This window comes from Octodon degus, unplaced genomic scaffold (assembly GCF_000260255.1).
Source record: "Octodon degus isolate 3935 unplaced genomic scaffold, OctDeg1.0 scaffold00322, whole genome shotgun sequence".
In the NCBI taxonomy this organism is placed as follows: domain Eukaryota; kingdom Metazoa; phylum Chordata; class Mammalia; order Rodentia; family Octodontidae; genus Octodon; species Octodon degus.
Window position 1 is genome coordinate 805,566 of NW_004524898.1, and position 16,187 is coordinate 821,752.

The 16,187-nt window shown below is 52.0% G+C and overlaps 2 protein-coding genes across 6 annotated transcripts in view; one reads left to right on the top strand and one right to left on the bottom strand.

The window, feature by feature from the left end:
- The first annotated feature begins 2,207 nt into the window (after positions 1-2,207).
- Znf135 (zinc finger protein 135) lies at positions 2,208-8,740 on the top strand. 2 transcript variants are annotated; one of them, XM_023708022.1, is made up of 2 exons: positions 2,208-2,470; positions 6,271-8,740. In XM_023708022.1, the coding sequence occupies exon 2, from the start codon at positions 6,726-6,728 to the stop codon at positions 8,169-8,171; it is 1,446 nt and encodes a 481-aa protein (XP_023563790.1). In that variant the 5' UTR covers positions 2,208-2,470; positions 6,271-6,725; the 3' UTR covers positions 8,172-8,740. The 2 variants fall into 2 exon arrangements, with proteins under 2 accessions (XP_023563790.1, XP_012368566.2); XM_012513112.2 differs by having other exon boundaries at positions 6,451-8,740.
- A 2,196-nt stretch (positions 8,741-10,936) lies between these two features.
- Zscan18 (zinc finger and SCAN domain containing 18) overlaps positions 10,937-16,187 on the bottom strand; it is a 20,180-nt gene continuing 14,929 nt past the window's right edge. For 2 of the 4 annotated variants that reach the window (XM_023708014.1, XM_023708013.1), the window contains exons 3-9: positions 15,772-16,187; positions 15,291-15,374; positions 14,293-14,405; positions 14,000-14,102; positions 13,343-13,401; positions 12,685-12,844; positions 10,937-12,439 (exon numbers count right to left, since the gene is read on the bottom strand). The exon at positions 15,772-16,187 is cut by the window's right edge and continues 1 nt beyond it. In XM_023708014.1, coding sequence (XP_023563782.1) covers positions 11,898-12,439; positions 12,685-12,844; positions 13,343-13,401; positions 14,000-14,102; positions 14,293-14,405; positions 15,291-15,374; positions 15,772-16,187 — 1,477 coding nt within the window. In that variant the 3' untranslated portion in view covers positions 10,937-11,897. Of the gene's footprint in view, positions 12,440-12,684; positions 12,845-13,342; positions 13,436-13,999; positions 14,103-14,292; positions 14,406-15,290; positions 15,375-15,771 lie in introns of all 4 variants that reach the window. The other 2 variants (XM_023708015.1, XM_023708016.1) reach the window with 2 other exon arrangements.

The window sequence follows — 16,187 nt, forward strand, 5'->3', positions numbered from 1 at the left end:
TGTGCCTAGGGAGCCACCTGGAGAGAAAAAGCCTCTCAAGCTTTCACAGAAAGCAACTTGCTCTGGCAACAGCTGAGACCCATCCAGACACCTGACCCTGATGGAAAATCTAAAAGATACTATGCTTGGTTCCAAGGTGAATCCTGACCAGTCTTAACCGACTGTGATAGATAGCAAAGTTATTGTTTTACTTGTAAGGTCTTGCTTTAACTTGGTCTTAGCCATGCAGCAGAAAAACGTATCGAGATGTAAAAGAGCAAATGACATGCTAATATACTACCTGAAAAGGTTCAAATTACTATCAACTTTTGACAACTGCCAACTGCACTGGAAACACACTACTGTTATGGATTACTGGCCCACATAGGGTTAACTTGCTGCATACAGGTAGGTACCAAAAATCTTTGGACTGGCATCAAAAATAAAAAGGCCTTCTACCGAGTTCTCCGAAGAGCTTCTCCAAGTGCACGGAAACACCCGTCATTTACCCAACAAAACAGTAAAGGGAGCCAGGCTGGGCTGCTGAAGCTGGAAACCGATCACATGCCAGAGGGCGGGACAAGGCCTGTCTTGCCCAAACATCCTGCCTGGGTAATTTTGGCTATGAGCCACTAGGCAACTTTGTGTCTTCTGATACCAACTTTGCAAACGTATAAATAAACGCTGCTTTTGTTCCTGGGGTCCTTTGACAGTCAGGCAAACAGTCCTCCACCTGAACCCAGCTCGGCTCTTGCCTATCTTCCTGCCGCTGTTCCTCCGGGTACACCGCAAACCGAGTGCCTGTCCCTCCTGCCCCCGCGGCTCCCCTCTGGCTCTAGCGCCTCTGTGTCACGCAGCTCCCGACTGCGGAGCTCCAGCAGCGAGCGGCAGCCGGCAGCAGGAGGCGGACGCGGTGCGCAAGCCCAGGGTGCTGGGGCTGTGGACGCAGGGCGCTCCCCGCCACCTCCGCGACTCCCGCGGGTGCAGAGCAGTTCCGGGAATGCTGGGAGCGGTGCCACCTCGGCACCCGCCCGCCCGCCAGGGTCTCTGGCAGTTACGTTCGCGGTGGGTGCCCTGCTCTCCGGACAGCAGCTGTGCGCAGGGCTGCTGGGAGCTGGGGTCGGCTGCAGCGCGGCCCTCCCGGCCTCCGCCGCGCCAGGCAGTTCCCGCGCTCGGTCCACCTAGCCTCCTTCCACCTGTTCTAACCTTGCACTTGATTCCAGTTTTGTAACTCTGTATGTTTCCACTGTAACTTTATTAACAAGGACTATTTGGTATAAGCTGACAACTTAAACTCCATCTTCTAACAAGCCTGTGTCTTCGTTTTGTAAAACATTGATTTGTTTTGTAACCCCCTCACCCATGCCTTCCCTGAAGAATGTGACTGTTTCTGCAAATAAGAAGGTGTTTCTCAACATTCTGCAGAATGAGTTAAACTGTCCTTCCTATGGGAACAAACAGAAGCCTGAAAATGGGTAAAATGGTCATCAGATGTCCTTCTAAGTACCGAGACAAAAACAATGCCTAAGCCAAGTAAAACATATTCCTGTAGGGTTTACAAAGTGTGACCTCGTCTACGGGAACAAAAAGTTAACCCTCAGTCATAACTGACTCAAAAGAAGCTTTGCAAAATCCCCCCTCCTCCCTCTACTTTTGTGGTTTTTCCCTTTAAAAGTTGTGCCTCACCTAGACTAAGCGCGCACCTACTTGTGCCGCTGCTGAGCTCAGCTAAATAAAGCGCTTTCTTGCTTTTAAGTTTGAGTCCGGTTTTTGATTTTTGGGTTGCAGCACTCCCTGCGGCCGTGTTGCCAGCTGCCGCGCTCCCGCAGAAGAATCGGGTTGGGCAGGCGGGCCGAGAGCCCGAGGGGCTCTGCGCTGGCTCGCGAGGTGCCTGCTGCCCCATTCCCGGCGGAGTGTCGGGGAGCCTGGTTATTTTACCGTTGTTACTTTGGAGGTCACACGGCAGATGGATGATCAGCCTAGGGTAGGGCATTAACTGCCTTCGCTTCCAAACCGAGCCCAGCTCAGTCCTTCCCAACCTCCTCCCCGTCTAATCAGCTCGCCGTTCAGTCCCTTGTTCTACAGTAGGGAGGCCAACACCGAGCGCAACAACGGCGACCTAAGTACCAGCGCCAGGAACTGAACTCGGGGCACACAGCCTTCTGGACCCGGACCTGTGCCGGTGGGAAGGAAACCGGAAGCCCGCGCGCCGCCGTCTGGGAGTTGTAGTTCCGTTTCCGCTTGCGCCGTCACGACCGGTGCGGGCTGCAGCCTATGTCCTCCTATCTAGCAGGAAACGCCGAAGAGACTGATCTTGCCCGGTCACGGAGGCTTCAACTAGATTCCAAGCCTTGCTGCCGCGGTTGGCGGGCCCAGGAGGTGCTGGCGTGAGCTTGCGAGACGACGAAGGTTTGCGCGCAAGCCTCTGGGAGATGTAGTGCAGCGCACGAGCGCAGTCCCGGCGCGTGGTGGGGCAGCCTTTGTTTCGCGGGTGAGTAAGGCGAGGTAGGCCGGGGAGGAAATACAGCTATACGGGTACCGAGGTGCTTCCTGAGGTCCCTTCTGCGGTTGGCTTGGATGCCCAGCTGCGCAATGTGCATCCGGCCCCTTTTCTTTTTTTAGGTTGGGTGGGATGTAACGCTGGGGGCCGGGCCGAGGGGCGGGGCCCCATGCTCTAGGTCCCGGGTCCAGGGCGAGGTGATGGCCCAGCTCTGGGGAGAGGGTGTTCGCCGGCTTGGGGTACAGGTCTGACCCTTCAGTGGCTGGAGCTCGCCTGGCCTGCATCCGTGCGTTGGTGGGACGTCCAGGGTTGAGATGGTACAGGCCGAGACCCCGTGATGGAGTCGTCTCAAGCCTGCACCTTTGTGCAAGAGGAGTGTAGGGACGCCGAAACTCCAAAATTTTAACCCCAGCTTTCATAAACTCAAAAAACAACCTTATCATTAAACTTACAGAGTGCTAAGTCAAGTACCTCCACAAGAGCAACGAACATGTATTTGATGTCCTGTGCCCAAGAGCCCCCTCTGTCCCTGCCACCCTTATCCCACTGAGGTTGGGCATAGAGACATCAGAAACCCAAAATACATAATTAAAGAGAGAGATTCTGTCGTGGAAACTGCAGTGAAGACGGTGACCAGGTAGGAGTATCAGGCAGAAGTGTTAGTGCCATTCAGGATGTAGAACCAGTGAGGGGGGAAGCCCACCTTCCTCCCTCTGGTCTGAAAGATCTCTAGGGAGTCAGCCATCTCCTGTGTTGGGAGGCAGTAAGCAGATGGTCACCAAAGCATAAGACTTCCACATGTTGCCACAACACATGTTAACTGCAGCAGGATTCCATTTTCTTTTTTCTTTTTTTTTTTTTTTTTTTTTTTTTTTTTCTTGTTTGTTTGTTTTGTTCCTATAATTGCTGCCAAGACCAGCTAGGTTGCAAGGGTCACAAAATGATATCTGGGAGCCTGAGAGCCATCTGGCTTCCTGTCAGTAACAGTCACCCTGGACAATCACCTGCACAGCAAGAGGATGTACCCACCCAGGCCCTCAGTTTCCTGGCCTATGGTTGGGGAGATCTAAGATCTAAGATCAACAGTGCCTGAAATGGTGCCAGGCACATAGCATGCACTCAGAAAGTGCCGTGCAAAGTTTCAGCTGACATCTGGTTTGTCCTGGGTGTGAGTTTCAGGGTCCCACAGCTAAGTTCCTTTCTTCCACACTGAGGCCCCAAGTTCAGGGTCTCTGGTTATTGCAGAGGCTGGGCTAACCTCACAGCATCCTTTCCGCCCCCCTGCAACTGGAGCAGGATGTTCCTACAAGCGGCCAGTAAACCAAGAAATGACCACTGGGCTCCTCACCACCAGGGCCCTAGTAAGTCTGCCACCATCCTCACCTGCCCAGACTGGGGGTCACACTTGGCTTGTTCTGGCCCAGGCCTTTGTCCTCACTGTCCCCCATCCAGAAACACTAAGCAGGTCCACACATATTTGCAGCTGTATCACCTGTACCTTAGCTGTAACTGCTTACCTGCAGCAGGGGAATTTATCATACATGAATTTGTTAGCTCCCACTTACATAGGTAGGAAACCCAAGGGGCTGGCAGGTCTGGCAACTCTGATTTCAAAATGACACCTTGAATGAGAGGATCTCTGCAGGGAAAAGAGGCTGAACCTTCCCATTCACAATGGCATCTACCCATCCATGAAACTGCCAGAGAAACCAGCCTCTGCAAGAGTGTTAGAAAATATATGGAGGTATGATGATCAGGGGGAGTGCCCCATCACTGACCTATCCTTTCTCTGAAGCTTGTGTTGTTATCCCAACATTTAAATGGCCACAATTAAGGCCCAGGAGGCAGGAGTCCTGTGGGGCCCACTGGCAGTGGATCGCCCCCAAGGTTCCCAGTGAGAACGTAGTATGATTGACACCCTGGTCTTCATCCTGAGACCTGCGCAGAGAACTCAACCTCACTGTGTTGGAGTTCTAACCTAAGAACTAACAGGTAGCAGTGGAAAACACTCTGGAGCAGTTTATTATCACCAAGTCTGGGTAGTGAGTCATAGTCAGTTAGCATCTCCATCCTATTTAGTGTAATTAGGACAAGGTCTACAGGGTCTCACTACGTAGATCGGACTCGTAGTGATTCTCCTGTTTTCAACCTCCCAAGTGCTGGGATTACAAGTGCATGCCACCACACCCAGTCTCAATTGCCATCCCAGCGCACCCTGCAGGCAGGGCCAGCACGGCATGCTTGGGATCGAACCCTAGCCACTGAGCTCTACCTAAGCAGGTGCTTTAGTCTGCTAAGGTATCAGATTGGCCCTTTCCATCTTATTTAGAGAGACTTTTTTAATTTCTCATTTTTCCCCAAAGGGCTTCATTAATTATGTAGGTACAGGTTGAACATGAGTAATCTGAAAATCCAAAGTCAGAAAGTTTTAGATTTTGGAGCATGTTACATTTTCTGATCAGGATGCCTAACCTGTAAATATTCCAGGCTCTGAAATCAGAAATACTTCTGGTCCCCAACATTTCCAGTAACAATGTGCAGGTGTAGTTTTGGCTGCAGGGGCAGACAGGGGTCTGGCTGGGCAGTTCTGCAGGTGTTCCTCTCCTGGCTGCCGAGATACAGCCACCCACCACAAGGATGCCTCCTGGGAGGCGTAGTTCCTGGTGAACCTGGCAAGCACATGATGCTCTGTGCTGTCACTGATGCCCCCAGCACCATTTCTTATTTAAAGGGACTTCTCTAAACTGTTGGTCTAGAAAGCAGAACTACTGAAAGACAGAATAAACCCTATCGCCTCCTAAGCTCCTCTCCCACGTATGTTCCAGAAGGTCCCAGGCGCCACGGCACCCCAGTGTGCTGAGCTGAGGACCACTCCCTATTTCAGGAACAAATGACAGCCTTTTAGGGTGTGGCTACGACTTGCTCAGGAGAAGGGACAGCTGGAGTCTGCCCAGAGGACTCTACCGTAATGGGGTGCTGAAGACCTTCACACCATGTCCCTGGTGGTCTTCTCACAGCATGGGTTCAAATTCACCTGGTTAAACATAGGAGTAGGACTGTAACATCAAATATTTGTCTTAGGCTTCAGGAGAATACTGTAGTGAGGAAACATTAGATACAATCCATATTACCAGGTATCAAACCCAGAAGTAGAGGAGCACTTGGTGAGGGAGACATACCAAGCCCCATTTGTAGAAGCCCCAAATAGTAGCTCTTTTACTGGGGATTGAACTCAGGCCCTTTTGCTTGCCAGGGAAGCACTTATTCCACTGAGCCATCTCCCTGGCCCCAAAAGCCCCAAATAGACCAGAGGATTTTCCAGAACCCCCCACCCCATTCTTTGCCTTCTCTCTATATACCTCTGTTGTAGTCTGTTCAGGCTGTTGTAACAGAGGACCTTAGGCTGGTTAATTTATAAGCAACAGAAATGTGTTACTTAGGCATCCCAGGTCCTGACAGACAGCAGACCATTCCCCATGTTCAGTGGCCCATCACCAGATCCAGAAAAGATGACCAGTGTGGGAGAGGGCCACAGCAGAGTCCCCGCCATAGTAACAATCAACTCTCACCCACTATGTTAGCTTCCTGTTGCTGCTGTAACATTACCACAGTACTTTGTGTACTTCGGAGTCTTCTTTGCTGTGATCACAGTGTCCAAAGGACAGGTTTCCTTCAGGAGGCTGCACAGAAGAATCCAGTGTTCTGCATTTTCCAGCTTTAAGAGGCTGCGCGTATTCCTTGGCTTTTGGCATTGCCCTCACTGACCTTCTTCCTTTCTGTCCACATCTAAGGCCCCTGGTGACCTGGCCAACTGGGTGATCCAGAACAGTCTATCATCATGTCAGATAACTAGCCTCCATAACTTCTTCTTGCCATGTATAGTAACAGCATATATACTCTGGGGTCACAATATGGACACCCTTGGGAGCCACTATTCAGCTACCCACACTACCCTGACCTGTTTCTTTCAGGCTTGGAAACAAGGCAAGACACCAAACTGTCAGCCCTAAAACAAGGCATCTCCAAAGAACTGCCCCACAGTGCTGTTCTGGTGGAAGGATTTCTGTGGGATGGCCTGTGGCCCAGGGTCAAGGACACAGAGGGCCCCTGCGTATGGTGGCCTGGATGCCTTGCGAGCCCACGCATTCAGGTAACCTTTGTGCCAGCAGAGATGCTCACACAGGCGTAGCAGGGGAATGGACTTGGGGATAACCTCAGTCTGAGCCCCAACCTCCCAGCTCAACCAATGACTCCTGAGAGGCGCAGCCCACATGTGTGGGGCACATATGGGAAAAGGGATAAGCTGGACTCCAAGGTCAGTGCTCAGCAGAAAACTTACACAAAAGAGAAATTCTATAAATGCCAGGATTGTGGAAAGGCCTTCAGCCACAGCTCAGCACTCATTGAACACCACCGAACACACACAGGAGAGAGACCTTATGAGTGTCCCATGTGTGCAAAAGGCTTCCGAAACAGCTCAGCACTTAACAAGCACCAGAGGATCCACACTGGGGAGAAGCCCTACAGGTGTACTCAGTGTGGAAGGACCTTCAACCAGATTGCACCCCTGGTCCAGCACCAGAGGACACACACAGGTGAGAAGCCTTATGCGTGCGGCGAGTGTGGCAAGGCCTTCAGCTTCAGGTCCTCCTTCAGCCAGCATGAGCGTACTCATACGGGGGAGAAGCCTTACATGTGCCAGGACTGTGGCAAGGCCTTCCGGCAGAGCATCCACCTTACCCAGCACCTGCGCACACACACCGGTGAGCGACCCTACCACTGTGGGGACTGTGACAAGGCCTTCAGCCACAGCTCGTCCCTCACCAAGCACCAGCGCATCCACACAGGCGAGAAGCCCTATGCATGCCGCGAGTGTGGCAAGGCCTTCACCCAGATCACACCATTCGTCCAGCACCAGAGGACACACACTGGGGAGAAGCCCTACGAGTGCAGTGAGTGCGGCAGGGCCTTCAGCCAGAGCACGCTGCTGACTGAGCACCAGAGGATCCACACGGGGGAGAAACCCTATGGGTGTCATGAATGTGGAAAGACCTTCAGCCACAGCTCTTCACTGAGCCAGCACGAGCGCACACACACGGGCGAGAAACCCTACGAGTGCCAGGACTGTGGCAAGGCCTTCCGGCAGAGCACCCACCTCACCCAGCACCAAAGAACACACACCGGGGAGAAGCCGTACATGTGTGTCGAGTGTGGCAAGGCCTTCAGCCACAGTTCGTCTCTCACCAAGCACCAGCGCATCCACACAGGTGAGAAGCCCTATGCATGCCACGAGTGTGGCAAGGCCTTCAGCCAGCTGGCACCTCTCGTCCAGCACCAGAGGACACACACTGGGGAGAAGCCCTACCAGTGCACCGAGTGTGACAGGGCCTTCAGCCAAAGCTCCCTCCTCATAGAGCACCAGAGGATACACACCAAGGAGAAGCCCTATAGGTGCCACGAATGTGGGAAATCCTTCAGCCACAGCTCCTCATTGAGCCAGCACAAGCGCACACACACAGGTGAGAAGCCTTATGAGTGCCAGGACTGTGGCAAGGCCTTCCGGCAGAGCACCCACCTCACCCAGCACCGGAGGATCCACACTGGGGAGAAGCCATACAAATGCAGAGACTGTGGCAAGGCCTTCGGCCACAGCTCATCCCTCACCAAGCACCAGAGGACTCACACTGGGTAGACACACTCACCTGTGCTAGAGAAAAGGGGACGCTATAAGCCATAGTTCATTGTAGTAGCCTTCTCTCACACACATGCACACTTGTCAGACCCTCAGAATCCATGCTGAACAGGCAAGCGAGATAACACTAAAGAACTTCAACCTTGAGTGCCCATTAATGTTACACTGTAGAACCTGGGAATGGGAAACTGTAGATGCGAACTGGTGATGGCTTCTGTCCAGCCTTTACCATATTCTAAACCAGAGGTGTTTATAAAGCAGTGAGAATATACCAAATGCCTTTCACCATTAAAAAGTGATGTCAAAATTCTCTGGTAGTGCATATTGTCTTCTCCAGACTCAGAGGTGCTTAAACATGGGTCAAGTTCACTATCTAACAGTATGGCAGTGTTCCAGAAATGAGTGCATCTCCATGAACTCACCATGGATGCATGACTTATCTCAGCACAAAACTGGTTCGTGTGTGAACTATCTCATCGGGTGTGGCAGCCAGTCCCATAGATCTGAACTTCATGTGACACAGTACCAACATGTATGTAGAATGTAAATTTGTCTCGATCATTTTGCAATAAGTCAAAAATTCTATGTACAGTGGTGTTGAAAACTTCCCACGGGAAGACTACAAACATAAAATGACTTCCGTGGCATCTCACAGATTCTGTGGTGGCTTTGCCACATTGTTCTATAATCTTCATAGAACACACAGGCATTAGATGGAGGCACTTCTGTATGAAAAGGGAAACTAGTTAAGCTATTATCTCATGAGGAGAACCTTGTATTTTACAAGATTTCACTCTTGGAAACTCCAAGTTAATCCTCTCCTACCCCGAGTTTTCACTGGTTCTTCATCCCCGCGTAAGCTTTGTTTTTATATCTAACTTGCAGGTCCACAGTACTTCACTGAACCCTGAGTCTCTAAGTAGCAGCCTCCTTGACAACAGCCCCTATAGTGGTTTGCTGCCCTCACTGTTGGCTGCTTTTGTCTTCAACCATCAGTTGTGCCTTAAGTCAAGTCTTCTTTTCCTAATCATAATGGCGGCATACTATGAATTTCTAGTTGACTCACAATTTCTCTCTTGGGACCACACTGCAAATAGTCTTCCAGTACAGTGTCTTGGTAAGCTTCTGCAATGCTTTTCTGGAGTTGGTCTGTTACTTTAAGAGGGCCAGGGTAAATGGTGCGTGGCAGCACTATCCATGAGAACCAATGCAAGGTACATGGTGACTTAATACTGGGCTAGTCCCATCTGAAACTGTGAGCAGGTAAAGTTTAAAATTTACCCCTACTATACACATGCTACTGTTTTTAAATGTCAGCAGAAAAAAATTAACTCAGCGAACTGTATTCTTTGTGTGCACTGCACCTTTAAAACCTAGCATGCACTTTCCCCTTGTAGCACATTGTTGTAGCTCACCCAACACACACAGCCAGCCAGGGCAAATGGGACAGGGTGATGTGGTAGGTCTGGTCTTTGAGCAGCTTGAGCTCCTTTCTTTTGTTACATAAATTCTCCCCCCTTTCTCCATCTTTGGGTAGATGTGCCGGGAGACCAGATTCTGCAAATGGCACAGTAGCTTCTGCTCCTAGTGCCATGTAGGAGTATGTAACATTTCAGAAACATGTGAGTCCTTTCGATTCATTAAGATAGCAAAGGTGCATACTGGCTCATAGCAGAATGTGACAGGGAGGGCTGTAGTTGAAAAAATAACTACTCTGTAACCACCATGCTAAACACCAATTCAGGACAGAATTATCCATAGAGGCAGAATTTTGATGAGAGCTATACTTGCATGAGTTTAAAGTATCTTCCCACAGATTGTATAGAGCACAACTGGTGGAGAACTGGAACAATAACAAGATAAGCAAATGACACATTTTAATAGGAGGAATCTGGATGCTGCAGTCTCAAATGGTAGCCAGTGGGGTACACACAGGCAAACCATGGCCTTGTCATGTCAGGTTAGCAGTGTGCACATTGTTCGTGTACTATTTTTATTTTACTATTTTTATTTTGCCCCTTTTCTGTAAGTTTGAACCTATTTCTAATAAAGTTTTATAAGTAGTATAAACAAAGCTAGCTAGAGTGGCACACACCAGTACTCTGGGGGGCTGACGCAGCAGAAGCACACGTTTGAGCCTGTTGTGGTAACTTAGTGACTTGTTGAGACCCTGTCTCAAAATAAAAAAGGGCTAGTAGCTCAGTGTGAAGGTTTCGAGTTCAATCACTAGTAATTCAAAAAAAAAAAAAAAAAAAAAGCTTATATAAACAAAAAAAAAGGCGAACATCTACCAGTGTGCTAAATGAGACAAAAACTAGAGTGGAGTGTTGGGTTTCACAATAACAACAAGCATTCATTTATGGCCCCAAGTGTCGGCAGCACCACAAGGAAATCAGTGGCAGTGGGAGAAGGCAGACTGACCTGTCACTGGGAATTTGGGTTGAGAGGCACACTTAGGTTTTCTTACCTGAACCGCACTCTGCTTGTGCTCAGGGCTAAACTTAATGCAAAAACTGGTGGAGACAGCTACGAGGCCGACCACACCCAGCCCTGCACAGGCCACCGGATCCTTTCTCTCGAGGGACACTGCTGATGAAAAATGAATGGAGACCTCCCCGTGCTTCCAGGCACTGTGGAAAGCAGAACTCCAAAACGGATGAGAAGTATCCTGGGTCACTGCAGAGAGCAGAGCACCCCTCCCACTCACACAGCAGCCACGAAAGAGACTGAAATGCAAGTGAAGAAATACTTTATTAAGTCTCTGATCTGGAGGTTACACAGAATGCCCGCTCAGACAGTTACAGAAAGAAGCACCCACTTCTGTATCTACAAGGAGCAACTAAATTAATGCTCAGACAACAGAAACAACACTGTAAGCTGAGACTCAATGTAAAAATCAAAAGATCACCTTATGGAAACCTAAGAGTTTGGTTCCCATTGCTCAGGCAGACAGATGGCTTCATCAACCTTTATTAGTATCTTCAACCCATTTTAATCTCAGTCCCCTAATGAGAAACATTTTACATGGCAGCCAGTTTTCACATTTAGATACACAGTTGAAAAGTTTCACAAAACAGTATTTGCCTTCACTACACAATGCATTCTGACCTATTCTACTCTACTTTGTTGCTTTGTAACACCAGTGGCCATCCACTGGTTTGATCTCACAATTCACTAATGGGCTGGAACCTGTAGTTTGAAAACTTACTAGGCCCCAAGCAATTTGGGGATCTTTGTCAGCCACTCCACATAGGTAAAGACACATGAGCTAAACGAGTTAAGTGTCCATTTTTGAGGATTCAGAAATGAAACTGACATGTATTTACAAAAAGGCCAAAACACATGTCAAGAATTCTGCTTGAACAAACTTAGCTCCAAGAAGCGCAGCAGTCAAAAAAAAGATGACTAGGAAGGCCCAACAATCACATACTGTAAGGCAACTGTACACGCTGCACAACGTCGAGTGACCCCACCTGTGGGGTGGTGCGGAAGTGGCTGTGGAAGGCGCAAGCACTTTAGTGCTCAAGGCAACCTTAGGACACTGACATCAGAAGACATCATAGGAAACCACCCAAGGGCATTCTAGATTCCCAGCCAGGCTAAACTGACACCTCAGGGATGCTCACAGCACCTTCCACATACTCGGAGCTGTAGTCCTGCCCATGTGGGCTCCAGGCTTCTTTCTTCTCCTTAGGCCCCAGTGCTCGGAGGCCAGGGCACAGGCTCCTAGCAGTCTGGGCAGGCGCGGTGCTTCTTGCTGCTGTGGGCGCTGTGGCTGCTGAGGTGTTCAGCAAGGTGAGCGATCCACGCAAATGCTTCCCCACACTCACTGCAGGGATATGGTTGCCCAAGCCTGGCTCCAGCCTCAGCCATGGGAGGGCTGGCTCCTGAGGAGGGGCCTGGGGCCTGCTCGACTGGGGGCCCCAAGCCCTCTGCAGCTAGCTCTTTCCCCACATCACTGGTGGCACACCCAGGTCCCTCCTCATCCTCGGCCTCTGCCTCAGCCTCATCCTCTGGATGAGGCCGCTTTGTGCCAATGCCTGGCTGCAGGCCAGCCGGCCCTACTGCGTCCTTGTCCTGCACCTCCAGTGAGGGTGCGGTTTCCGGCCTAGATAGCACCTCTCCCCGATCTTCCAGAACCTTCTTGGGCTGCCCATCTTGCTCCTGAGCCATGCCCTCTGAAGGGCTTCTGGGTGCATCCTCAGCAATCCTGTCTGTCTGTGCCTCTTCCCCAGAGACACCCTCACAGGCACCTGCTTTGCTGTCACCTGCAATGGTCAGAATGTGAGCAGCCACGGTTCTCAGGGACCAAGGGGAAAAAGCTGCTTCCAGCACAGAACAGGGAAGAGCGAGGCCAAACCCTGAGCAGGAAGAAGAGCAACTCAGAGCAGACCATTAACCCTCTTCCCAATGCCAGCAAGACCACACTGCAGCCCAGTGGGTGTCACAGCCCAGCTATTTGGATGGTGGCCCCCTGCCCCATCAACACCCCCTACATGTCACTGAGTCTCACCCCAGCCTGCCATGCAGCCTGTGACTACATGGCCACATGTAGCCATCAGCACAAGAGTAAAGAGTGGGCAGCCTTGTGCTTCCTGCCAGTGAGATGAGCCCTGAACAGCATTCCTGAACCAGGAAATGATGTGGCCACAGCCAGGAGACAAGGAACCCACCTGTGAGCAGGAAGAGCCAAGAGAGCCGTAAGATGAACCAGCTCATTACACCCATGCCCCCTACCATGTGGCCGGCTGGAAACAGACATTAGCGTGCACACAGGCGCAAAAAGGCTGGTGCATGCCTCTCTCCTGAAGCTCTGCTGCCATCCCCCATGCCTAGGGAAGCCAGGGCAGCCCCAAAGACTTTCATCTGAGCTGCAGGAAAGAGCAGTGCGTGACCAAAGGCGTCTGGCCCTACCAGCACTGGTCAGACGCAAGAAGACCACGGTGCCCTCCAGGCCAGCATAAAGCAGAACAGCTGCACAGATGAGCCCAGTCAACCCAGATACTTGCTCTGCTCTTCCACTGGGGGGCTGTTTCAAGATGGTTGGTTATGCAGCAAGAGATCATGAAATAACAATACTGCCGCTTCCTGCTCTAATGCAGAGGGTGAGATGACAATGAGAGACCCAGGGAGGCCCAACCCTTCCTGCCAGCCACCCACCCTGACCTCACCTGGGCCGCTGTCTCCTGGCAGGTCCAGGTCCTCCAATCCAGCCTCCTCAGTCTCCAGCCTGAGGACAGCATCAGTCTGAGACAGCTGATATCCTGAGTGGGTTAAGAGCACCACAAAAGCTGGAGGAAGCAGCTGACCGTCTCCTCTCTCCTCTACAGCAAGCCCCGCCACAGCTGCCCTCCATCAGAGCCCCAGAACCCGAGGTCCTGAGATCAAGGCAGCAGCAGAGACCAAGGGGGGTCTGCCTGGGTGAAGCTGAAGGCCAATGGGGCACGGAGAGGTAGGGAGCCAGGGGCCACAAGTCACAGACCAGAGCGTAGAATTGGGGAGAGGTTCAACTCACTCAGCAGCACAGTGATAGCTCGGTGAGTGTGGGGCCCTGCGCTCTATTCTCAGTGTCAACCGAACCATATAATGACAACTATAAAGGGCTCAGGCTGGCAGCCTCCCCAGCAAGGAGGGTAATAACTTCTACCAGGCTGACAGGATGAAAGGCCATCCCTGGGACAAGCCCAGGTGGATCAAAGGCCAGACTGTGCGGGTGAGTGGGAACTTTGATAAAGGACACAACACATTCAAATTCAAATACAAGAGTGACACCCCTTGTGTTCCCCTAGCCCTGGGACTAGGGCTCCAGCACAGCCAGGGGGCCTCACCCCAGAGAAGCAGCTTTCTGTAGCTCTGCAGGTTCTCTTCTGCAGGGTCCAGATGGTCCCACTCCCCTGACGGCAGGGGCTCCTCTGAAGACGGCTTTGGCTTCTGGAATAGCAAGGCAGCCACAACTAAGGCCTGCACCCTTTCTAAAAGACACACAGCCCCTCAGCCACCCAGATCTCTGACTCCAGTGGCATAAGCCATCACCCTCCGACAAGTTTCCCTCAGAATTCCCAAGCAGGACCCCTGGGAGGGGCAGTACCAGGGCCCGGGGCCCACAGCGGCCCCCACCCACCTCCAGCTCAGCTTTGGCAGGGCCAGCCTCCCTGGACTTTTCTCCCCCAACACTCCCCTGTTCCAGAAGCATGGACTCCAGGGCAGGCCAGGCTGGGAGGAGGGAAGGCAGCGCTGAGGAAACAAGGTCTTGTGACTTAGAATCTCAGGATAGGAGCAGACCCCACCCTCCCCACACAGACCCAGGATGGCCGTATCACTGCAGGTCCTAGACCCTGTGCCTGGCCACAATTTTCAGGTTGGCCACAAAAAAAGAACAAGGAAGTTTAAGATCCACAGGGGACCCAGAAATGCCAGCCAGGAAAAGGGCACTCCTTTTACCCACTGGGCTGGTGAAGCGGTAGTATAGCTTTGGACAGGTGGGAAACCTTTGCCAGCACTGTAGACACAACACTGGGGAAACCACCCAAGTATCTACTATGTGTAAAGGTCAGTGGCTCAAGAGACCCACCCTCAGCACAAAGAGCATCGCATGCAGCACACAGGGCAGCTTGCTGAAGGAGGGCCTCCTGTCTCCTCTACAGCAAGCCCCACCACAGCTGCCCTCCATCAGAGCCCCAGAACCTGGAGGTCCTGAGATCAAGGCAGCAGCAGAGACCGAGGGGGTCTGCCTGGTGAAGCTGAAGGCCAATGGGGCACGGAGAGGTAGGGAGCCAGGGGCTCAGGTACCCAAACGTCCGCTGCCACCCAGAAGCTGCCCCTGCACAGCAAGCACTGGGCACAGCACACGGTGCCCCAGCCCTCTGCACACACACACAGGGCAGACTCACAGCTTGCTATCCAGAGGGCACAACGAATGGGAAGGCTACTGCTGCCCTCTCTATATCCCTGTGGAAAGCACGCATGGCCAAGCACCCTTGTAGGAGCCTCACTGAACATCAGCCCATCTGAGACCACGAGAACCTGCAGGGATAGGCCGCCTGTAGCACCCACTCCCGCCCCCACCCCAAGGAACCACCCACGGCATAACAGTGCTGGGCCCACAAGCACCCAGCCCACCTGGCAGCAGCGGATCCGAGGGTCGCTCATATGTTCCCTCGCTGAGCTCAGATGATGACCCCCCGGGGGAGCACAGCAGCATATCTGTTCACAACCAAAGGAACAATGATGCAGGAGGCGCTGGGTTCCTAGGCCTCATTACTACCCATCCCTCAGGCCTCACCCACAAAGGAAACCTCCAGCCAGCAAGGCACTCATGTTTACCCAGTTTTTAAGAGACTGGTCTCTGCCTTTGACTGCCATTTCTTCTCCTTCCAAATATCTGGGAAACAGATGCAAGGGCAAGAGCCCAAGCAGTTGTTCTGGACCAAGAGGCAATCCAGAGGCCACTGAGCAGCTTGCTTAGGGATTGATCTGCTCCCCTCTGCACTTCCTACACATGAAAAAACTAAAGGCTCATAACACCCAGCACTGTGGATCCTAATTCTTCCAGGCCCTCCTGTTTCCTCTTGGGCAAGCCCTTTTGGGGCAGCAGCCTCACCTGGCTCATCCAGGACATCAGAAAGACCCTCTACCAAGGAGGCAGCCTTCTTGCAGTTCTCAGGATACTGGGCCACCACCCAGGGGCGGACCCTGTCAGGCAGGATGCCCAGGAACTGTTCCAGCACCAGCATCTCCAGAATTTCCTCCTTGGAGCAAGACTCAGGCCGCAGCCACTGCCGGCACAGCTCATGGAGCCGGGCCAGAGTCTGGTGCGGCCCTGCTGCTTCCTGGTAGGCAAATTCCCGGAAGCGCAGGCGGGAGAATTCCAGGTCCACAGGGGTCCTCTCGTAGCCAGTTTCAGCCTCAGTTTCAACATCAACCTCAGCCATATCTGGATCAACTTCAGCATCAAACTCAACATCATTGTCAACCTCAGCTGCATTGGCACAGACTTCATACGTGATCTCAGCATCA